Source organism: Cardiocondyla obscurior, linkage group LG06 (genome assembly GCF_019399895.1).
Source record: "Cardiocondyla obscurior isolate alpha-2009 linkage group LG06, Cobs3.1, whole genome shotgun sequence".
NCBI classification, from domain to species: Eukaryota; Metazoa; Arthropoda; class Insecta; order Hymenoptera; family Formicidae; genus Cardiocondyla; species Cardiocondyla obscurior.
The window spans coordinates 7,069,722-7,087,889 of record NC_091869.1 but is presented as its reverse complement, the minus strand read 5'-3'; the positions used below and the strand labels follow the sequence as shown (position 1 = coordinate 7,087,889).

General features: G+C 42.0%; 1 protein-coding gene across 4 annotated transcripts in view; it reads left to right on the top strand.

Annotated features, from left to right (window-relative positions):
* Positions 1–10,009, top strand: part of LOC139103462 (synaptogenesis protein syg-1) — a 256,134-nt gene extending 246,125 nt beyond the window's left edge. For 3 of the 4 annotated variants that reach the window (XM_070658153.1, XM_070658155.1, XM_070658152.1), the window contains 3 exons: positions 1,631–1,873; positions 4,492–4,658; positions 7,387–10,009. In XM_070658153.1, coding sequence (XP_070514254.1) covers positions 1,631–1,873; positions 4,492–4,658; positions 7,387–7,776 — 800 coding nt within the window. In that variant the 3' untranslated portion in view covers positions 7,777–10,009. The remainder of the gene's footprint in view (positions 1–1,630; positions 1,874–4,491; positions 4,659–7,386) is intronic. The other variant, XM_070658154.1, reaches the window with a different exon arrangement.
* Positions 10,010–18,168: the final 8,159 nt, after the last annotated feature.

Sequence of the window (18,168 nt, the reverse complement as noted above, 5' to 3'; positions counted from 1 at the left end):
AGGCTTAATTCCATTTACCGCGTACGCAAACTTCCGCGATGTGCAAATTTCCGGCTTACGACTGCGCCGCGCCGTATCGCGCGATTCGGCAAATATTATTGGCGGCAATGTGTATATTAAAAGTTCTTTTTCACGTTACGGAAAACAAACGAGATTCGATATCCACGAGACAAAATGTAATTTGTAATTCGTCACGCGCGGCAATGTCATCGGCATTTAACGATAACGCGCGATATTTGCTCGGCAGGTTGTTCGAGTACGATTTCCGCGGTGTACGACATTCACGCGCACGGAAAGTCAAACACCGATTGGCAAAATGACGATGGTTGCAAATAAAACTAGCCATTTAAATTGATCGAATCACTAAATTAACCGAGTTTTCCATAAAACAAAACGATGACCGAACAGAAAGAAAAACATTATCAATAAATATCGCTCCCGTTTATCTTCTTTTGTAACTCGATAACACTCGGTACAGTATGATATAAGAAATAGATTATTCCTGCAATTAAACTGGTTATGCATTTTTTTTTCTTTTTCTTTTTGCGTGCAAGCTGACTTGACTCATTTATTATTTCAAAGTTTCACGAGCATTTAGCGATATCTTTGTAATGGTAATCTTACGTTCACATGACATACTCCAATTAATGGAAAAGATAAAAAAAATTTTTCCAATTATGATTTTTATACAATTTTTCAAAGTTCGCTCGTAAAGGGTGCCGAAAAGTGGACACAAAATTACTTAGTGGCTTTTCATTTTTGGAACGTCGCGCGAATCGCAGATCCGTCTCAAAATGAATTTCGCGGACGGAGCTGCTGGGAAGAAATCGCCGAAACAAAAACGTGTCTTTAAAAATCAACTCAAGTTAAGAACGGAAATGGGGGAAAAGCAGAGGTGACGATGGAAGGTAGATGGCGGGTAAATATCATGGGTACCTCGGTGCACTTTCGCCTTGATTAAAAATTAACGTGCACTTTGGATGTGCATCGGAGCACGGAGTAAAAACACTCGGTCGCTCGTGACTAAAACGAGTGGCAATTACGAGCGATGTCTCTCAGGAGGGTCCAGGGCTAAGGAAAGAGATTAAAAAACGGACGGGCGGAGCGATAGCGAGCGGCGCGCAAGTACGGAGGGAAGACGTAGCGGAAGACGGGCCGCGTGGAAAATTAAACGTCGCCCGGGAGCGGTGTTTAAACGCGGAGAGATATCAAAAGGATTCGAATTCATTAATCTTAGAAATGGGTAGGTAGGCAGGTAGTCAGATGGCTCCATTCTCGCGCGGGCCAAATATCTCGAATCTTTTTACGGCGTAATGCGACTTTAACTCGTTTAACCCGTTTGCCCTCGCAGCCCGTCCGGAAAATTGTTCCGCCCGGCACTTCCCTCGGAGTGCTGGTTTATTGTTTCACGCGAATGATATATTTTCGACGGCACGAGAGCGCCGTATAACAAGATCGACCGTATCCGTATTAATTTCTAAACGTATACCGCCGTTACACGTTCGTCGCGCTGACTTCGATCTCGCTCGGATAGATTTCGCGAGAAAGATTTATTATGTTATACGTACATGATCGCGATATTTCCGAACAAAAAAAAAAACCTTGCATCGACGTACTTACACGAGAGCAGTGCGCGTTTTGTTCACAGGTACTCCGGTACCCTTCGAGTTCACGCCGCTACTCGGAAGTCTGATCGGCGTGGTCGCTGCTCTTTTGCTCATCACTGTCGCCATTCTGGCCGCGTTGAAAATGAGGAGCGAAAGGCGAGCTCAAAGGCCCGGCGATTTACCTCTAAAGAAGGCCACTGCACCGAGTTCGGAGGACCTTTACGACGCGGACGACAGAAATCCGGACGTCGTACCGACCAACAAAGGTAGGAAATTGTTTTCATAAAACGAGACACCGTAAATGGTTAATAAAAAAAAAAATAAAAAAAATAAAAAGCGAACATCAAATGCTTTGTGTGTCCGGTGCTTGTGCGCGCGTATAAAAAGCTATACAACATTGATCAAACATATCACGCCTGCCAGTTTTATTACCGAGCTGTTTAATATTTGCGTCGTTTGATGCACGCTTTATGCGGGAAATGCGTAAATAAAAAATTCGGAAGTATTCTATACGCATCCGACACGGAGGGTACGCTCGCGCGAGTACGGACAATGCGCGAAATTATTTGGCCGCGTAAATCGCGTGTAGTAACGCAATGCCCGGCTGTACACAACGACGAATAGCGCGTAACACATATCGTTACGCGATATGTCGATCACCGTGCACTCAAATCGCGTTAAATTTTTCAACATATGCATCTCCACAACTAAGAGCAAGGTACAACGGGAATACGTGCCTGTCGATGCGTTATTTTTTGAAAACACAATCTTTCTGATAGCTCAAAAGCGTCCACTCGTGCAAAATAAATTCCGTACTTTTCTCGCAAATTTTAGTAATCCGCAGCTTTCCTCACCGTACAAAGTTAAAAACTACCTAAATTTATTCTTAAATATTTTCCCTGTAAATGACGGAAATAAATAAGGTACAATGATGTCGAGAAGATTTTACGATTTCGTACCGTCGATAATAACAAAGTACTATAATTAAGATCTAATTGCATGTGAATAATATTTTAGTTCCCTCTCTTTCATCTTTCTGTCTTCAAAATTAGATAACGCTTAATTACTCTCATCATACGAATGAAGAGTGATGTTTGATTATCTCACTTTTCTTTGCAAACGTTTTTAGCGAATTTACTTTGGAAACGTCGGGCTTCCAATTTGGATTGTAATTAAAAAGAATCAGTCGTACCAAAATGAATTTTCTATTTAATCTTCTTGTTTCTTTTACAACTTTGCGATCTATCTGTATTTTAATAAAACAATTTTGTATGCGTTGCTTTAAATTTTTTTTTAATTTTATTGTTTTAAACTTTAAATTTGTAAAATATATTTTTTCAATAAAAATCCTCATTTGTTTTAATAAAAAATTTTCAATGCAATAAAGGTAAATAATATCTGGTCGGAGTAACGAATAAATCTTGTATGTACAATTGCGTGTTTACTAAAACTAAATTTATACATAAAAAATGGAGAGGGAGAAAAAAAAAACGAGAAGGAAAACAGCAGATTCCCGTTGCTGTGCCAAGAGTTTCACATTCGACTCGACATGGAAATTTTATCAGCTACATTGCCCGCCGGTGGCTTTCAAGCGTAATATCTGATTGACAGCGATCGAGAACACTTGACCGAGTGTACTCGAGACCGGAAATTCGGCGGACTCTATCGCACCGCGATTCGTTAACGGCATCGCGCAACGCTACGCTATGCGTCATTACATCGCGCGTAGTAATATCGCGGGGAAATGGCATTGGCGAGCGTGGTTATGGTCAAGCGTACAGCTAGTAATCGTCGAACTTAACCCCGGGCTTGTTAATAAATTACTCAACCGATTACGAAAGGGGAAAGACTTATTCATCACGCTCGTTTACGCGAATTACCGATACGCAACGTTCGAGCAATCGTGATCGCGCCAGTGGGCTTATTAAAATCGTATACGTATTATTTATGCAAAATATTTTTGGTTAACTTACCTTTTTCTCGACTTCTCTACACGATCAGGAAAATGTCAGCACGGAATTCTGTAAAAAAAAAAAAAAAAAAGCAAATTAGTTCCTTTGTAATTATCATTATACTATATATTAGTGACCGAGACCGAAATATATCCGCGACGCTAATTTGCTCGTCTGAATGAGATATATAATGTTAACTTAATGAAGAAAATTACTCTGGACGCGATATTACTTAGTTAATTATTTAATCACGATCGAAACGATATCTGATTATGTACAAATTACTATTCAATTAACATATCGCATTAGCATACTGCTCCTCGATGAATTAAGCCAGGTATCGGTACATTACTAATGCCTTGTAGTTTATTACGATAAAGTTCAGTGCGTCATCACTGCGATGTGAATTAATGATTCAGTTTAATATCACATTATACCGCAGTTTTCTTTTCAATGAATGATACAACGAGTCATATGAATAATTTGCACAGCTATGGCGCTTTGCAATATCTAATTAATTCTTAATGAAGCGAATCAATAAAATATCTTAGAAATAATGCAATTGTCATAATTAATTAGTAGAGTGACGATAAAAGGTTTGTTTTTTCGTATTCTTGTGCAAAAATGTACGTATACATTTATTTAAATATTATTTAAAAGCCAAGAAAAGTTGCCTTTATTTATTTTACAATAGTATTGTAATAAATGTCAAGAATACATTTTTATTTCTGATAGTTGCCTCGTGCAACTTTTACCGTGCTGCTTGAAAAGTTCACGTTAATATACATACACGAGTTCTAATCGATACGTCAAGATCTGTCAAGATCTCTTTAAAAAGTAGACGTAAACTTTTCGAGACCATAGTCGATAATATCTTCTTGCAAAGCAGGTCGAAAGTTATTCTTTTTTTCTTTATGTATTTAAAATTAAAGATTCAGATTATCAGCTGACCGGCTCGACTTCCGGCACCCCGTTAGCAACGCAAAATACACCGGATGGCCTTCCACCCTCGTCCCTTCCGAACCAGCAGACGAATAATCACCTACAAGGACTTCCCGCCTATTCGCATAACGACTATAACAATTATCCAACCTTGCCGGTAAGTACCGTTGAAAGTTTATTAATTTCCTCGGCTTTACACCGACCAAAGGATATTCGATGATATACAATGCGCTGTAATTATTTAACTAAATTCGATGATAAGTTGATTACAAAAATGTATAAATAATGGTAAATATAATTTAGAAATAAATGCGATATGGCAAACGTAAGAAAAAATAAAAATAGAAGTTATAATTTTATAGAAATGCATATAAATATTTTGCAAATTGCATTGGCGTCGAATACGAGGTTTAAATTTCAAAACTCAAAACGACAGATGACAATATGATGGACGCAAAAACAAAATTTTTTATCAAAATCTCATAAAAATGCATATATAAAATTTTTTACGGTCATTGACGTCAAACATGATGAAATTCCAAATTGACAAATTCAACATAGCGAATACGAAAATCGAGAATGTCAGTAAAAATTTCATAAAAATTCATATGTTAAGATTTTCGGAATTACTGTCTTATGTTTCTTTTTTTTTATGCATATGCGTAGGGTTGAAGAACATATTACTTTACTGATTTTTAAAGCCAATTGCTTTAGTATTAATTATATTTCAATAGATATATAAAACATAACGTGAAAATTGAATACCGTATTATAATCCTACCAAACACTTTAGTGAATAGCCGCTAAATGCAAAAGCCAATTCTCGAACAAACTCTAACAATTCCCTCCAGAACCTACGTTAAATTATACTTTGTTGTCCCGGTACGACTATACGCCATGGCACAGTTGCTATAGTCATTACGTGTAAATGAATGTTCTGATTTCATGAGAGGGAAATGAATGTAATACGAGCCGCTCGCAGGAAAGAGAGGGACTTTAAACAATTAAACTCGATAGTTTAAATCACGGAAATTTTGTTAGTCAAGCGAGCGGAGGGCGTTTTAATAAAGTTAATAGGTTCATCCGATGAGATAGGAAACTGAGGAAGTGGAGTGCAAAGAAATGGAAGAAACGAAGCAGTTCGCCGAATCGCGCCGTTGTCGTACAGTCGCGTCGTTTCCCTTTTCCCTTCGAGCTTCGCGAAAAGCTTCGACCGACGTTTTCAAGAAAGTCCTGCAGCGGTGTAGTTTGAAATAACAGTATCCATCCGGAGAGGATGGCAGTGCGCAAAGTTTCAACCGGAAAGCAACGCTTCCAACAGTTCGAAACTAGAAAATTGCACTGTCCACGTCTCTCCTCTCGATTTTGGGGAAACATTCTGAGGTGAGATCGGAGAAACTCGAGCGCCGCGATTGGAAATAATCGGTCTTTCCGAGTGAAATTATTTCGCGGACTGCGAACGCGAAAAACGGAACTTTACATTGGCAATTCGCGAGGACGGACGGTCAAAATCGTGGCCGCCCACCCTCTCGTTACACCCGCGTGGTCTTCCTTTCAAATTCCCTCCGATCCTCCTTTCGAGCTCCTTTCGTCACGATTCGCTGGAACTTCACCCTCAATTTCACACCAAATTAATTGCTAATTACCGCGGGGATCTAAAGTTCTGTTAGCAAAACCTCGGCAGGAACAAAACTCCAGAGTGGAAAACTTTGATTATCGCTAAGGATTTTCGTATTCCGCTCTCCCCTCGGATAATTGTTGCTTTTTCCTTAAGTGCCAATTGTTTAAATCCTTCCGCTGAATTTTAAAACGTTTTTAGAATTGGCGATATGGATGATTATCAGCGAGCTCCTCGCAACCGTAAGGACTCTTAGAAAATTGCCGGAGTTCGTTAAGTCTCTCGATAAAATATAGATTTCCATAGAAAATCGCAGCGCGAAAACCAAGCTTGCGCTTTGAAAATTTAAGGAACTCGCAACTCCTTCTTGAATCTGTACATAATAAAATCCAACGAGTTGCCTCGCGCTTGCGAACAGCTTCGTCCGCGTCGTACTTTTTTCCCCTGCGTTCCATCGCGAAGAGAAAACATTCCCCGCGTTGTTTTGCGTCCAATTTATAGGAAGTGGCGTCGAGCACTCGAGTGGGCGTCTTAAACAGTCGAAGGAACTCCCGCCGTCAAAAGTTTCCGTAATACGAGCCAACTAGTCGAGGCTGGTCCCGCGGGAATATTCAAGAGTGAAAATTTCGAAAGTTAGACCTGTCCGTATTATCTAAGTCCTGGGACTAAGGGAAATGCGACGCGTAAACCGCCCTAGGTTTCTTAGGAAACGTCCCGGCCCTATCGCGAAAGTTACTCGTCTCACGAACGCGGGATTATATAAATGTCCAGTCGTCCGCGCCGCGGTATTACGGCCGCATTTACTTTACCGGATTACGTCTCGCGCGCACATCCATAAACCAACGCTAATGTATTGAAATTGGTTTAATCTCCTGTTACCCACGTGTCATTAGACATCCAAGCGGACTTGTTGCATAATACACGGCGAATTCGATCGATGGAAACAATACACGTACTTAATCCCTAATCGGATTCAAGGCTCATGTTGAACCCGGTGATTATCGAGTGTTTCAACGAAGCTCATTCAGCTCAAGTTCGCATAAAAGTGTCTTTCTTTCCCCGCCGCAGCTTACTCATCACTCCAAGTACACGCAGTTACCCTCCCGTTAGCGTTTTAGCTGCTTAAACTAAACGGCCACCGCTATAAATTAATCTCGTTAAAAAAAAAAAAAAAAAAAAAAAAAAAAAAAAAAAGACAAAATTTTCTTTCCAACGGTCTCTTTTTCTCGTGTCTTTTGTGTAGCACGTCGTAATTTTCCTTTTTTAGTTATCGGGAGAGGTGACGTATGCTGAGCTGTGCCTAGCGAGACCCACCACCCTGTCGACTCTGGCGACCGACGCCAAGCTAGCTAGTCTCGGCAGCGGAGTTGGCGGTCTGGGTGGTCTTCAGGGTTACGGCGGCGGTCTCGGGGTGATCGTGGGCGGCAAACCGTACACGAAGGAAGCCACAGTATACGCCTGCATTGACCACAACGCCAGGCCACCGAAGCTGGACGTCTCTAACGCGCCGTCATGCGCGACCACCCCTCTATCGACGGCGAATGTGCTCCAGGATTCTACCGTCGCGACCGTCATGAGCGGCAAGCAGCATCATCCGGCGAGAGAGGTAGTCACCGTCCGCACACCCTTGATCTCGACCCAGGAGAGCTGCGTATAGGGACGCGACACCGACGCGCTCAACGTCAACGAGTACTACGTCTGATATGGCCGCCGACTCGTGGCGATCGTGCGCGTCCTTATGGTGCGCGACCTTTCGATTTCAGGACTCGCGGTACTTTTCCCCGGTAGCGTTCTCCGGGAAAAGGTATACCTAACGTGAATTATGAGCGTCTCGTCCGGACGCGAGGACGTGATCGCTCGCCTTTGGTCGGTCGGGGACGGACTTTCGGCTCGACGGCGACCGGCGAGTGGCATCGCTCGTGTCTGAAATGGACGAACTTCTGATCGTGACCTACGACGACGTGCAACGAGGAAAATGATCGAATATCTACGCTCCGGTAAGACTTACGTCAATGTACCAAGAGTAAAATAACGAGAAAGCCGGATGTCTTTGTATCGAAATCTATTACATGGTTTACGATCCTATCGAGATAGCTAACGATACAAACGTTCAGTATTGACCAAATAATCTTCAAGAGTACATATCGAAAGATTCCAATATCGAATAACATACCACCAACCAAATTCCTTCGTTTCGACATTCCATTGTGTTCCGAATGCATATACGGCAACATGTATCATGTGATACAAAAAGCCATAACTAAAATATATCAAGTTTATCACTGCCCGATTTTTCGAAATTCCTTTTAGCCTCGGCAAGACATTATGAAAGTACGTGAAAGAGAAAAAAGTTAATAAAATTCAATAAAGGTGAATTATAGCGAATCAGAAATTTTATTACAGCACAATTTTAGATTTCAAGAACAAAAACGTATACATTCCCGAGATATATATATTATAATTTACATTTATAAATAAAAAAGCCAAAGGGAGATGTATGTGCGTTAATGTACCGACGGACGAATTAATAGAAAATGTTACACGATTGTAAAAAAAATTTTTATAACAGAGCATCGCCGCGTCATGCTATCGTTTTGATTCTAAAATTGGCGTCTAAAAATCTACCGAATATTTATCCGAGATTCCGTCGATTTGACTGAATGGCTGATGGAATGGAGAAAAAAACATGTCCAAAAAACCTAGACTTCCGCGTTTCACGTTGCCGCGAGAGGAAAAATCGATGTACCTATGTCTCGTAACGGCGAATGTAGATTTTCTATCCCGGGAGTATACTTTGTATTACAAAGTAGGTACCGGGATAAAGAAGATCGTTGCGTTGAGTGTATTTTCGTAGAATGGCGCGTCTTTATCGACGATATGCTCCCTCCGTCTCTCTTTTTCCCTTTTTCTCGGGATGTCGTATCGTACCGATTACGTCGCGCCAAGTGCAACAGTAAATTTCGGGAGAACGGGGGGAGGAAGATTCGCGAGAGCCGCGAGAGAAAGATCGACTTATTTCCGTGAAAATCCGCAAAATATTTCCGCGCCGGCAGTCGCGACGCGAAACAAGCGCGCCGTATAAAGTACGGCAGTTACGAAAATCCGACGTGAAGATTTTCTCAATGTCGGACACGTTCTCGTCCTTTTTCCATTACCATCTGATTTTATTCCCCGTTGAAAAATACAATTTTGCGAGCAATTCGATTCCCCGGTTTTATCATAGCGTAACGATATTCGTAAATAGGTGCTATTCGATCCTGCTGCTGTTCGATCGATCAATATTCATTTTTTTCTATTTTTTTTTTTTTTTTTCAACGCACGTATGAAATTATTTAACTATTACGTTACTTTGATACGTGTGGTGCTTAATACATAAAAGCCCAGAATAAAATATTACGGGAATAAAACATTACTGATTTTACTAATAGATCTCTATGTAGCGACATTTTTTTTAATCATTTACAGTACCACCGCAAACTGCCGGAAACTTACAAGGTAAGAACAAAATTTCCTAGCTGTAAAATTACCCGGACTACCGATCTCCTCTTCCGCGCTCTGAATCCGTTCTTCGTTCCTCCGTCGTTACAACTTTCTAGTCTATTTGCGCGACTTTTCGCGTTTAACCGCGCGGCATGCGGGCGGAATGATACTAGCGCAGGGGAATTTTAGGGAAAGTCGAATTTTAACAATAACGCGAGAGGAGTTTCTTCCAAGATGACCTGACGTACATCCTCGTACCCGTAAGGCACTGTAAATAGCAACTTTTCCTCGAGGAGACGAGGGCACGGAGTAACTTTAGACTATAATTATCAAAATTACGGTGTGCGTTGATAAAGAGCCGGCTACGCTCCGGAGAAAATAAAAGAAAAATAAGAAAAAAAAAAAAAAAATATGTATATTAATTCTAATTAACAAACGTACCTTGTACATTGCGCATCGTTCAATAGCGACGTGCATCTATGCATTATCCGTAATTGCGTTTCGTTCGATTAAAGAATATTTTGCGACGGGATCGGAGACAATAACGTTGCAGCACTGTTAAATTGAAAGCGGCTCGCCGACGGTAAATTATATCGCGTTGTGTTCCACGAAACTTAACTGGAGTTTGAATTTTATTGAAATACCTCAATCCCAGAATAATGCTTCATTTTTTAATCGGCTATCGAGTTTTTTATACTCCCTGGCGAGACAATCTTACTTGAAATCTCTTATATTGAAACGATACCGACTGTCTAAATTTGCAATGCATCGTTTAAATTTCTACAAAAAATCCATTGCTAAAAGAAGCGTTCGGAAATATACAAGGGGATATATTTGAATGCAATTCGCCATCGCGATGTCATACTTAATTTAAATCAAATCGCGAAGCAACAGTCGCGATATCGTTGACCGTTTGTGGCGGTCACAGTTATTAAATTTATTAATACTTTTTTTTCTTCTGTTTTTTTTTTAACATTTGCTTCTCATTTAATCCTCAACACGCAGACTGACGTGACGTGCGAAATGAAATCTTGTCGACAAATGTGTATCCTAGAACTGCCAAAATGCGCACAACCCAACTGCCATGTCGCGCTCATTTCCATTGAGTTCACCGTCGAGATGACGAAGAGCGATCGAAGAGTATTTTTCGCGCGTCGCCGTACGCTGTGCACCGTACAAATGTACACACGTGTACATCTTAGAGATATATATATATATATATATACATATGTGTATATATATACATATATTATACATATAGATCCTCGTTGCATTTACGCCGCGAAGACAGAGTGTAAATACCATGTACATAGGGATATCGAGAAAAGAGAGACTTTATTCGCGAGATACCCGAGGTTAAACCCCCCACTGGTCTGAGGGGTAGACGGAACAGGCACGAAGGATCGTTATCGACGAATTCGTTAACGACGTTACAAGGTACGCTCGCAGGGAAATCATATAACGCCGGTACACGAGAAAGGAGTAACGACCCTGACACGTGCTAAATTTCCTCCCCTCGAAAACGGTGGCTCCGAATTTCGCGATTATTCGCCATAGATTATCCCTCGGTTTTCTCATTTCCATTCAAGCGCGTCAAATTACATCTTCACTCCCAATTGCACTTCCGCCGTTCTTTCTCGTGGCTCATCGGCATCGACGAACGTATATAATCGGCGGGGCTATCGTCACCGGTCGTCGGTCGGCCGACTTAAAAGCGACGCGACAGCGCTCCTTCGTGTTAACGCCCGCCCTTCGTAATTTGTAAGATATATGCTCCGATGTACAGCGCCGAGATATTTTTTCAGAGTGTGCGTAATACAATACCTCCGCGTATATCGTGAAGTATCGGTCGCCCAATTAGGCGGGCGCCCGTTTAAAGAGTGGGGCGGAACTGTGTAATTAAACGACCGAATTGCGATTAATGGTCGGACAAGAAGATAAAGATATATGTATATGTACGTGCGCGTGTATGCGTGCGGGTGTGCCTGCGTGCGAGCGCAAACACGCGAATCTCTCAATGCGTGTACGTGCGGGTAATTGTGGTGGTAGCGATCGAGAATTAAGGATAATTAAAACAAATGAGATGTTATATGTTTGGATATTCGCTTATACCGTCGTTTCCTCATTTGTCCCTTATTGTGGCTTATTGTTATAAAAGAGAGTTTTGCGCCGATTTTTCTTTATCATTTTAATTCAATAAGAAAATATCTTACTAACGCACACAACCCATCGAACAATGACATTACACTCGAGCTATTTTCAGACAAATGAAACTCACGCTTTTCTTTTCGTTGCAGTTAAGAGTGTCGCAGTTATTTACGTTGATATAAAGAATTTTCAAGAATTCACGAAAGAGTTCAGTCGAGATCGTTCTTTTTCTTTTCTTTTTTTTTTATTCCTTTTTCCTTTCCTTTTCGTCCGGCGCTCGAACGAGATCGAAGTGGACAGAGAAAAGAGAATTATACCTCGAGTGCTCCAATTGAATCTCTGTAAGATCGATTTTTCTCTCGACGCGTAAGACATTGACTCGTTTAAACTGTTGTTCCCTTTTTTCCTATCTCGCTCTATTGTACCGAAGATAAAGCGTAATCTCTCATTTCTACCTGTAGCAACGCTATTTTCGTAATTACGTATTCCTTCCGGGCAGAAAAAAAAAATTTATGCGCGACAGCGAACGACGTGTAGTCTACTCTCGAGTTAAAGTTCTTCTCGTCTTCGACGAGGTTCGAAAATCTTTTACGTCCTAGTGCGCCAAGTATTTATGCATCCGTGCACACGTTTGATCGCGATATAATTACAGTTCCGACCTGATAAAATCATGACTTGTCACTCGCATCACGTACGACGAATACAATAGCTGCAGTGCAGTAGCCGCAGTGGATCACCCGGTACGTATGGCGGCGTACTTGTACACATGTACAAAAGTTCGATTGCCCGAGTCCTTCCGGTTTCGCAGGTATTTTAAGCACGCGCTCCGTTAACGATCGCGCACGCTTCTCCTCCGCGCCTCTTCTCTAAACTCCCGGTTCTCGCATGCTGCAATACATTCCACGTTTCCTGTCAAATACCGAGGGCACGTGTGAATGCGGCCGGCCCCTCGACGCCGCGAAAATTTTGACGCCGATAAAGAAACGACGGACGAGCGCGAGTTTCGCGACGCGGCCCCAATTTTGCGCGGCGAAACGAACGAACGCGCGTAATGAGCAATTACGGGCTGATACACGTCAGTGCGATTTTGTGCTTCCGACTAGTTAGTTTGACGGTTAAGTAGTTTCGAGTGCGCAAATTTCTGGTTGCGCTCGCGCTATAAATTATTTTTTTATCGATCGAAACATTCTTAATAATGCTATATTATATTCGGATTTTATAAAATGTAGGTGGATGTACATTTAAAACGTCAGTCATTATTGAGTTATTGAATATTATTTTCGGAAATCCAGTATTCCAATAATCCAATCAGGTCACGGTCTATTATTTAAAAATATATTTTACTGTTACTTTTTTTTAGCGTGATATACATTAGAATTTATGGATTGTTTTATATTATATTTTTTTAAATTAATGATAATAAAAACGGGGGAGTAAATCGTTTACGAAAAATTTTGCAAATAAGAACGTGGCCTTCGCCACGGACTCGTTTGATTTCATCACAGCCCTCCCAGTTGCACTTTGTACGGAGCCTGCATTGCGGTATGTATGCACTCGCAAGAGAGAAGCCTCTTGGGGCCAAACGATGATCTGCCCACCGCCACGTTTTGCCAGTTTCAAAGAAACCCCTACATGAAAATCCGCATCGGCTTATCGAATATGAAAGTCAATTCCGCATCGCGGCGCCTCCACGGCTGGACTTTACGGCACAAGTCTATTAGCTTGTACCGGAAGCGCCAAAAGCCCTATAAAACATCAAAAAGTCGCTTCTGTAACAGAATATTCATTGACGCTTACGTTTCACCGGCACGATAACCCCTGCACAATTCTCCGTGACGTCTCGAAATCCGTGAGCAATCCCCGCAGCGCAAATATCCCATTGAAGTTCTTTTTGAATATCTATCGGATATCGAAGTGTACCTAACCGCGGTGTCCGAATTTTCGAGTACGGAATGAACACTAATTGTCCATTACGTGGCACGATGCAAAATTTCCTCCCTCCTGACTTTCGAGCACGCTTGAGGTTCGCTCGTTTCTCGCTCGTTCACTCCGGACGTCCCTCGCGAATCGGGTACTTTGTTTCATTTGCATTACGTAAGACATAATTATGTTTTTAATTATCGGCGTAATTACCGACAGGCAATTGAAAAATAGAAGAGAAAAACATCGATCAAGTAAGAAATGGTTTAAATCTGAATGATGCTCTCGCTAACTCAACGATGAAAAATTTGTCGAACAGCGATGACTATTATATTTATATTTGTTTGCGTAACGAGAATTGCGACAATGAGACTGGCGAATTGCGTCTTAGTTGAAACTGTATATAATCTTTTGAGCGATCGAACGGGTGCGTGTTCGTTTGTATGTTCTTCTGAAGTACGTGCGCGTGTATGAGTGTACGTATGTCTGTACGAGTGTTTCGTGAAATTCTACTTTGCGAGTCTGACGAGAGAAACGCGAGTGTGTCAAAAAAATTGAAATGCGACGACCATACTACGTGTATCTACAATAATTATAGATCTCTCTCTATAAATATATACACACCTCAACGTAATCAGAATAAACGTGTTGATATAAAAACTGAGATAAAGGACCGCGTCAATCCTTGGATGGCTTTAAAAATTTTTCTCTCGTTTGAAGTTAACAGTCTAATTACAATAAAGAATCTTCTTTTTTTTCCTGTCATTTTTGTACGCTCGTAATTATATTTTTTTAATTTTTAAAGTCAAACCAAAGATTGCCAAGACATCAATTTTTTAAATTCCCTGTTAAAATATACATACATCCCAAAATTTATCACAATCTAACTACAGGTAAGTGACATCGGCATCGTTTATTATTAACGCGGCTTATTTCTGTAACAAGCGTCCCAATTCTTTTTCGATTTTGAGGCGACGCCTTTCCCGAACAGGCAAGATTCTGTCATCCAGCCAATTACGTAATGCACGCAGTGTAAATCTGCGTTGGGCGTTATTAAAAACTCGCGCCATAATAAAGCGAGCAAAATTAATACCGCGTATTACACCGCGGTGAAATTAGAAACGGTGCTGTCGTAACGAATACTTTGTCGTGTTTCCTCTCTATTAATTACGCGGCGCTCGAAGCGCGAGAGGAGCCAGAGACGCTCAGTTTCATTATTTCATTTATCGTGCCTATATGCGCGCGTACGCGCGGTAATACGCGACTCCCGGGAAGGCTGCAGGATTACGAGGACGGCGGACGAGGTGAGAATTCGCAGAGCCCCCGAAAGAGATTCCTCCCTTCTCGTATATACGTCGGCCGGAACGACCTTCACGTTTTCCTCCCTCGCCTATCCTCCACCCTCCCCCTCCCCGTTTCCCGCCAATCCGGTTTCCCCGACACGTGCACCGTGCGTCCCGCGAGTCCTCCGGAGATAACATAAATCCTGGATCGTTCCGACAGGCATCTCCGCGCTCGGCCTTTCGTCTCTCTCGCCAATTGTCTGCCGGCCGTTCTCGCGAAATGGCGTTTACGTCGAGCGGAGACGCGAGATTGCGAGCGAGTAATTAAAAAATCGTCGAGAAAACCGTTCCCGCTCTCTCCCTCTCCTCTCACCTTCCCCGTTTTCTCTCTCCCTGCCGTTCGTCTCTTTCCATTTCGCTGCGGCAGCCATTCCACCGTGGACGAAGGAGGTAACGGAAGTACGCCATTTCATTTCTCTGCTTCCCTGTCTCGTCCTACCGCAACTTTATTGCTTCTGGGATTTACAGAGAGCAATGGTAGATAGCGGCGTTTGATTATCTCGGTTTCGTTGACTGCTCGCCGACCGAGATTCATATTTCACTGTTCCGCGGCGCCGGCCGTAGTCGGCGTTACGCTGAAATTTACCCGGGGCAAGAACTTGGGCTTTGATCCTTACGTACCCTACCTGAGTTTTCTTCCCTATAGATGCCGGGCGCGTATCTGCGCCACGTAACTCCCACAATAATTTATCCTGAAGAGGCTCGCGCTAAATTGCCGCTTGTCGTCAATATCGCGAATATATATGTTACGTCTACAGCGCCACTTGCTTAAAGAAAATTATTATGTCGCCGTCGAGAGGGATGCGGCCGAATTGAAGGGCCAACGGCTGGATTTTCGAGCCGCATCTCGAGCGGCAGCTTCGCCGGAGTCGGAACTTCGCTATCGCTTCGCAATTTAAAAACATCTCGAGTAAATTCCACTTGATAGTTATTGCCCGAGCCCCGAGCTCGGCAGTTATTAAGATTGCGCGTTCCGGCGCGAAAAGGGCTTTGGCGAAGTGGGAGGGTAATAAGGGCACCCGACGTGGCAAGTCGGCGAAGTCAGGCGTCTCGCCGCGGAGATCCGAGCTTCGCGGTTATTACCGAAAACTTATTAAGTACACGTCGGATTTCTTTACTTTCCGCAACGACAACGCGACGAGGTATTAAGTTACCCCCGAGCTCGCAGTAGAACGAATTATTCCGAGCTCAGCTCCCTGCCTGAGAGTTCAGATACCGAACATTTTTTTCTCTCTCTCCCCCTTTACATTTTTTTTTCTTTTTTTTTTCGTTCCGCGCGCAGTCGAAAAACTTCTTACAATTTAACGATCCTATTTCGATCTTTTATCGCGCACGGTTGCTCGCTCGATGACCGGACGCTGTCACGTCGTTAGCCGAGCGATGTACAATTCAAAATCGATGTAAATCTTTCGGTACACCGATTACGGGGCGTTAGCAAAACCCGGGCGCTTTTTTCCCTCCACCAACGAGTATAGAAATTAAGCGTCAAAGGATTTTAAACACAGCCAGCCTGTCCGAGGGCTCGCTCGCGCGCGCGACGTAATTGCGTCCGAAGTATGAGCGCAGTTACGCGCTAAATAAATAATGACACTTTTTAATTAATCTTGAAGTGCGACGCGCTCCCGGGGAGCGAGAAAAAAAAAAAAAAAAAGAAAAATAAAACAGCGCAGGGCGCGATTCATTATTCAATTTGAACAGCAGTTCACACCCGAGGGTGGACCGACCGGGCGGCGGGGTTCTGCCAATTCAGCGAGAGAATCGCGTTACGCGAATTTGCAATTTATTTTGTTAAAACAACAAATTGGGTTGCCAGATGACAACGCATTGCGCTTCTTGATGCAGCTACACCCGCGGCCCTCCAAATCGGCAGCGATCATATCAGTGTCGTTTTATACGCGTAATCGGCAAATATATTTATTTTACGAGTAACGAATCACCGAAAAATTACATAATATTGCAGGGCAATACACATTTCAAATACAAACAAGCTTCTCGTGGGGTTTCCCATTTGACGTATTCAAAAATTGCTGTCGAATATACAAACGCGCATTAAATATAAAACAACAACGTAGAATTTGATATCCACTGTAATTTGTTATTTGCGTATCGATATACTGCAAATGGATTACATTGTTGTTTGCGGAGTTAGATTTATTCGAGTTTTATTCATAGACTGAGCAATGTAGAACACCAAAGAATCGCTCTAATGATACCGGTGCAAAGTGATTATCATCATTGATTGTTTGCATTTTGCTTTAATTATATGAAAACGAGATGCAACTGTCACAGAAATAACGCAATGCGGTTATCACGTTGTGTTTATTTTAATGAACAATATTTAACGCGCACACAAATCTACGTGTTACTCCGCGTGAAATAAATAAAGGGGAAGATAATCGCTTATCTAGCTCGGCGGCATTCGCAAATGCTGCAGAACACCTCTGTCCTCTATTTGTCTCATCCCGACGCATTTATAATCGCTCAAGTGAATTTCGCGATGCTTTGCGGCAGCGAGGCGAGCCGGTCGGTGTAAAAACCTCGACGACGCTCTAAAGTTAATTAATACGCCAAGATAAAATACGCACAAGTCACGAGCCAGTTGCACGTTACGTGCCGTGTACGGCGAAGTACCGATAATTCGTGCAGGAAAGTGGTGGAAAGAACGCTTGCCCGAAATGAAATATGTCGCCATCACATCGAGGACGCTCCAAATTATGCAAGTTAGCCTTTAAATTCCGCGGCTCGACCGAAGCCCGACAAATAAGACTGCAAAGCAAAACGTAAGATACACTTGCGACCGAGGAGGAAGCGGCGTTTTTAAATTGGGTTTGAAAAAATATCTTTCTTAATTTTGAAATAGCTGACATTGTTGCAAATATATATATATATATATATATATATTTTTTTTTTCCTCCCTTTCTTACACAGAAAAAAAAATATATAATAATTTTACACGCTTTAAAATTAATCTATATAAATAATAGATTAAATTTAAAGCGTGCAAAATTAATATCTTTTTTTTCCCTTTCTTACACGTTTAAACAATCTAGTCCTAAGTACAATTAAATAACTCAGTCCTTAAATAAATGGTAACCGTTCACCATATACCGAACGTTGCATGAAATAATTAATTAATTTTTAAGTGTGCAAAATTGTTT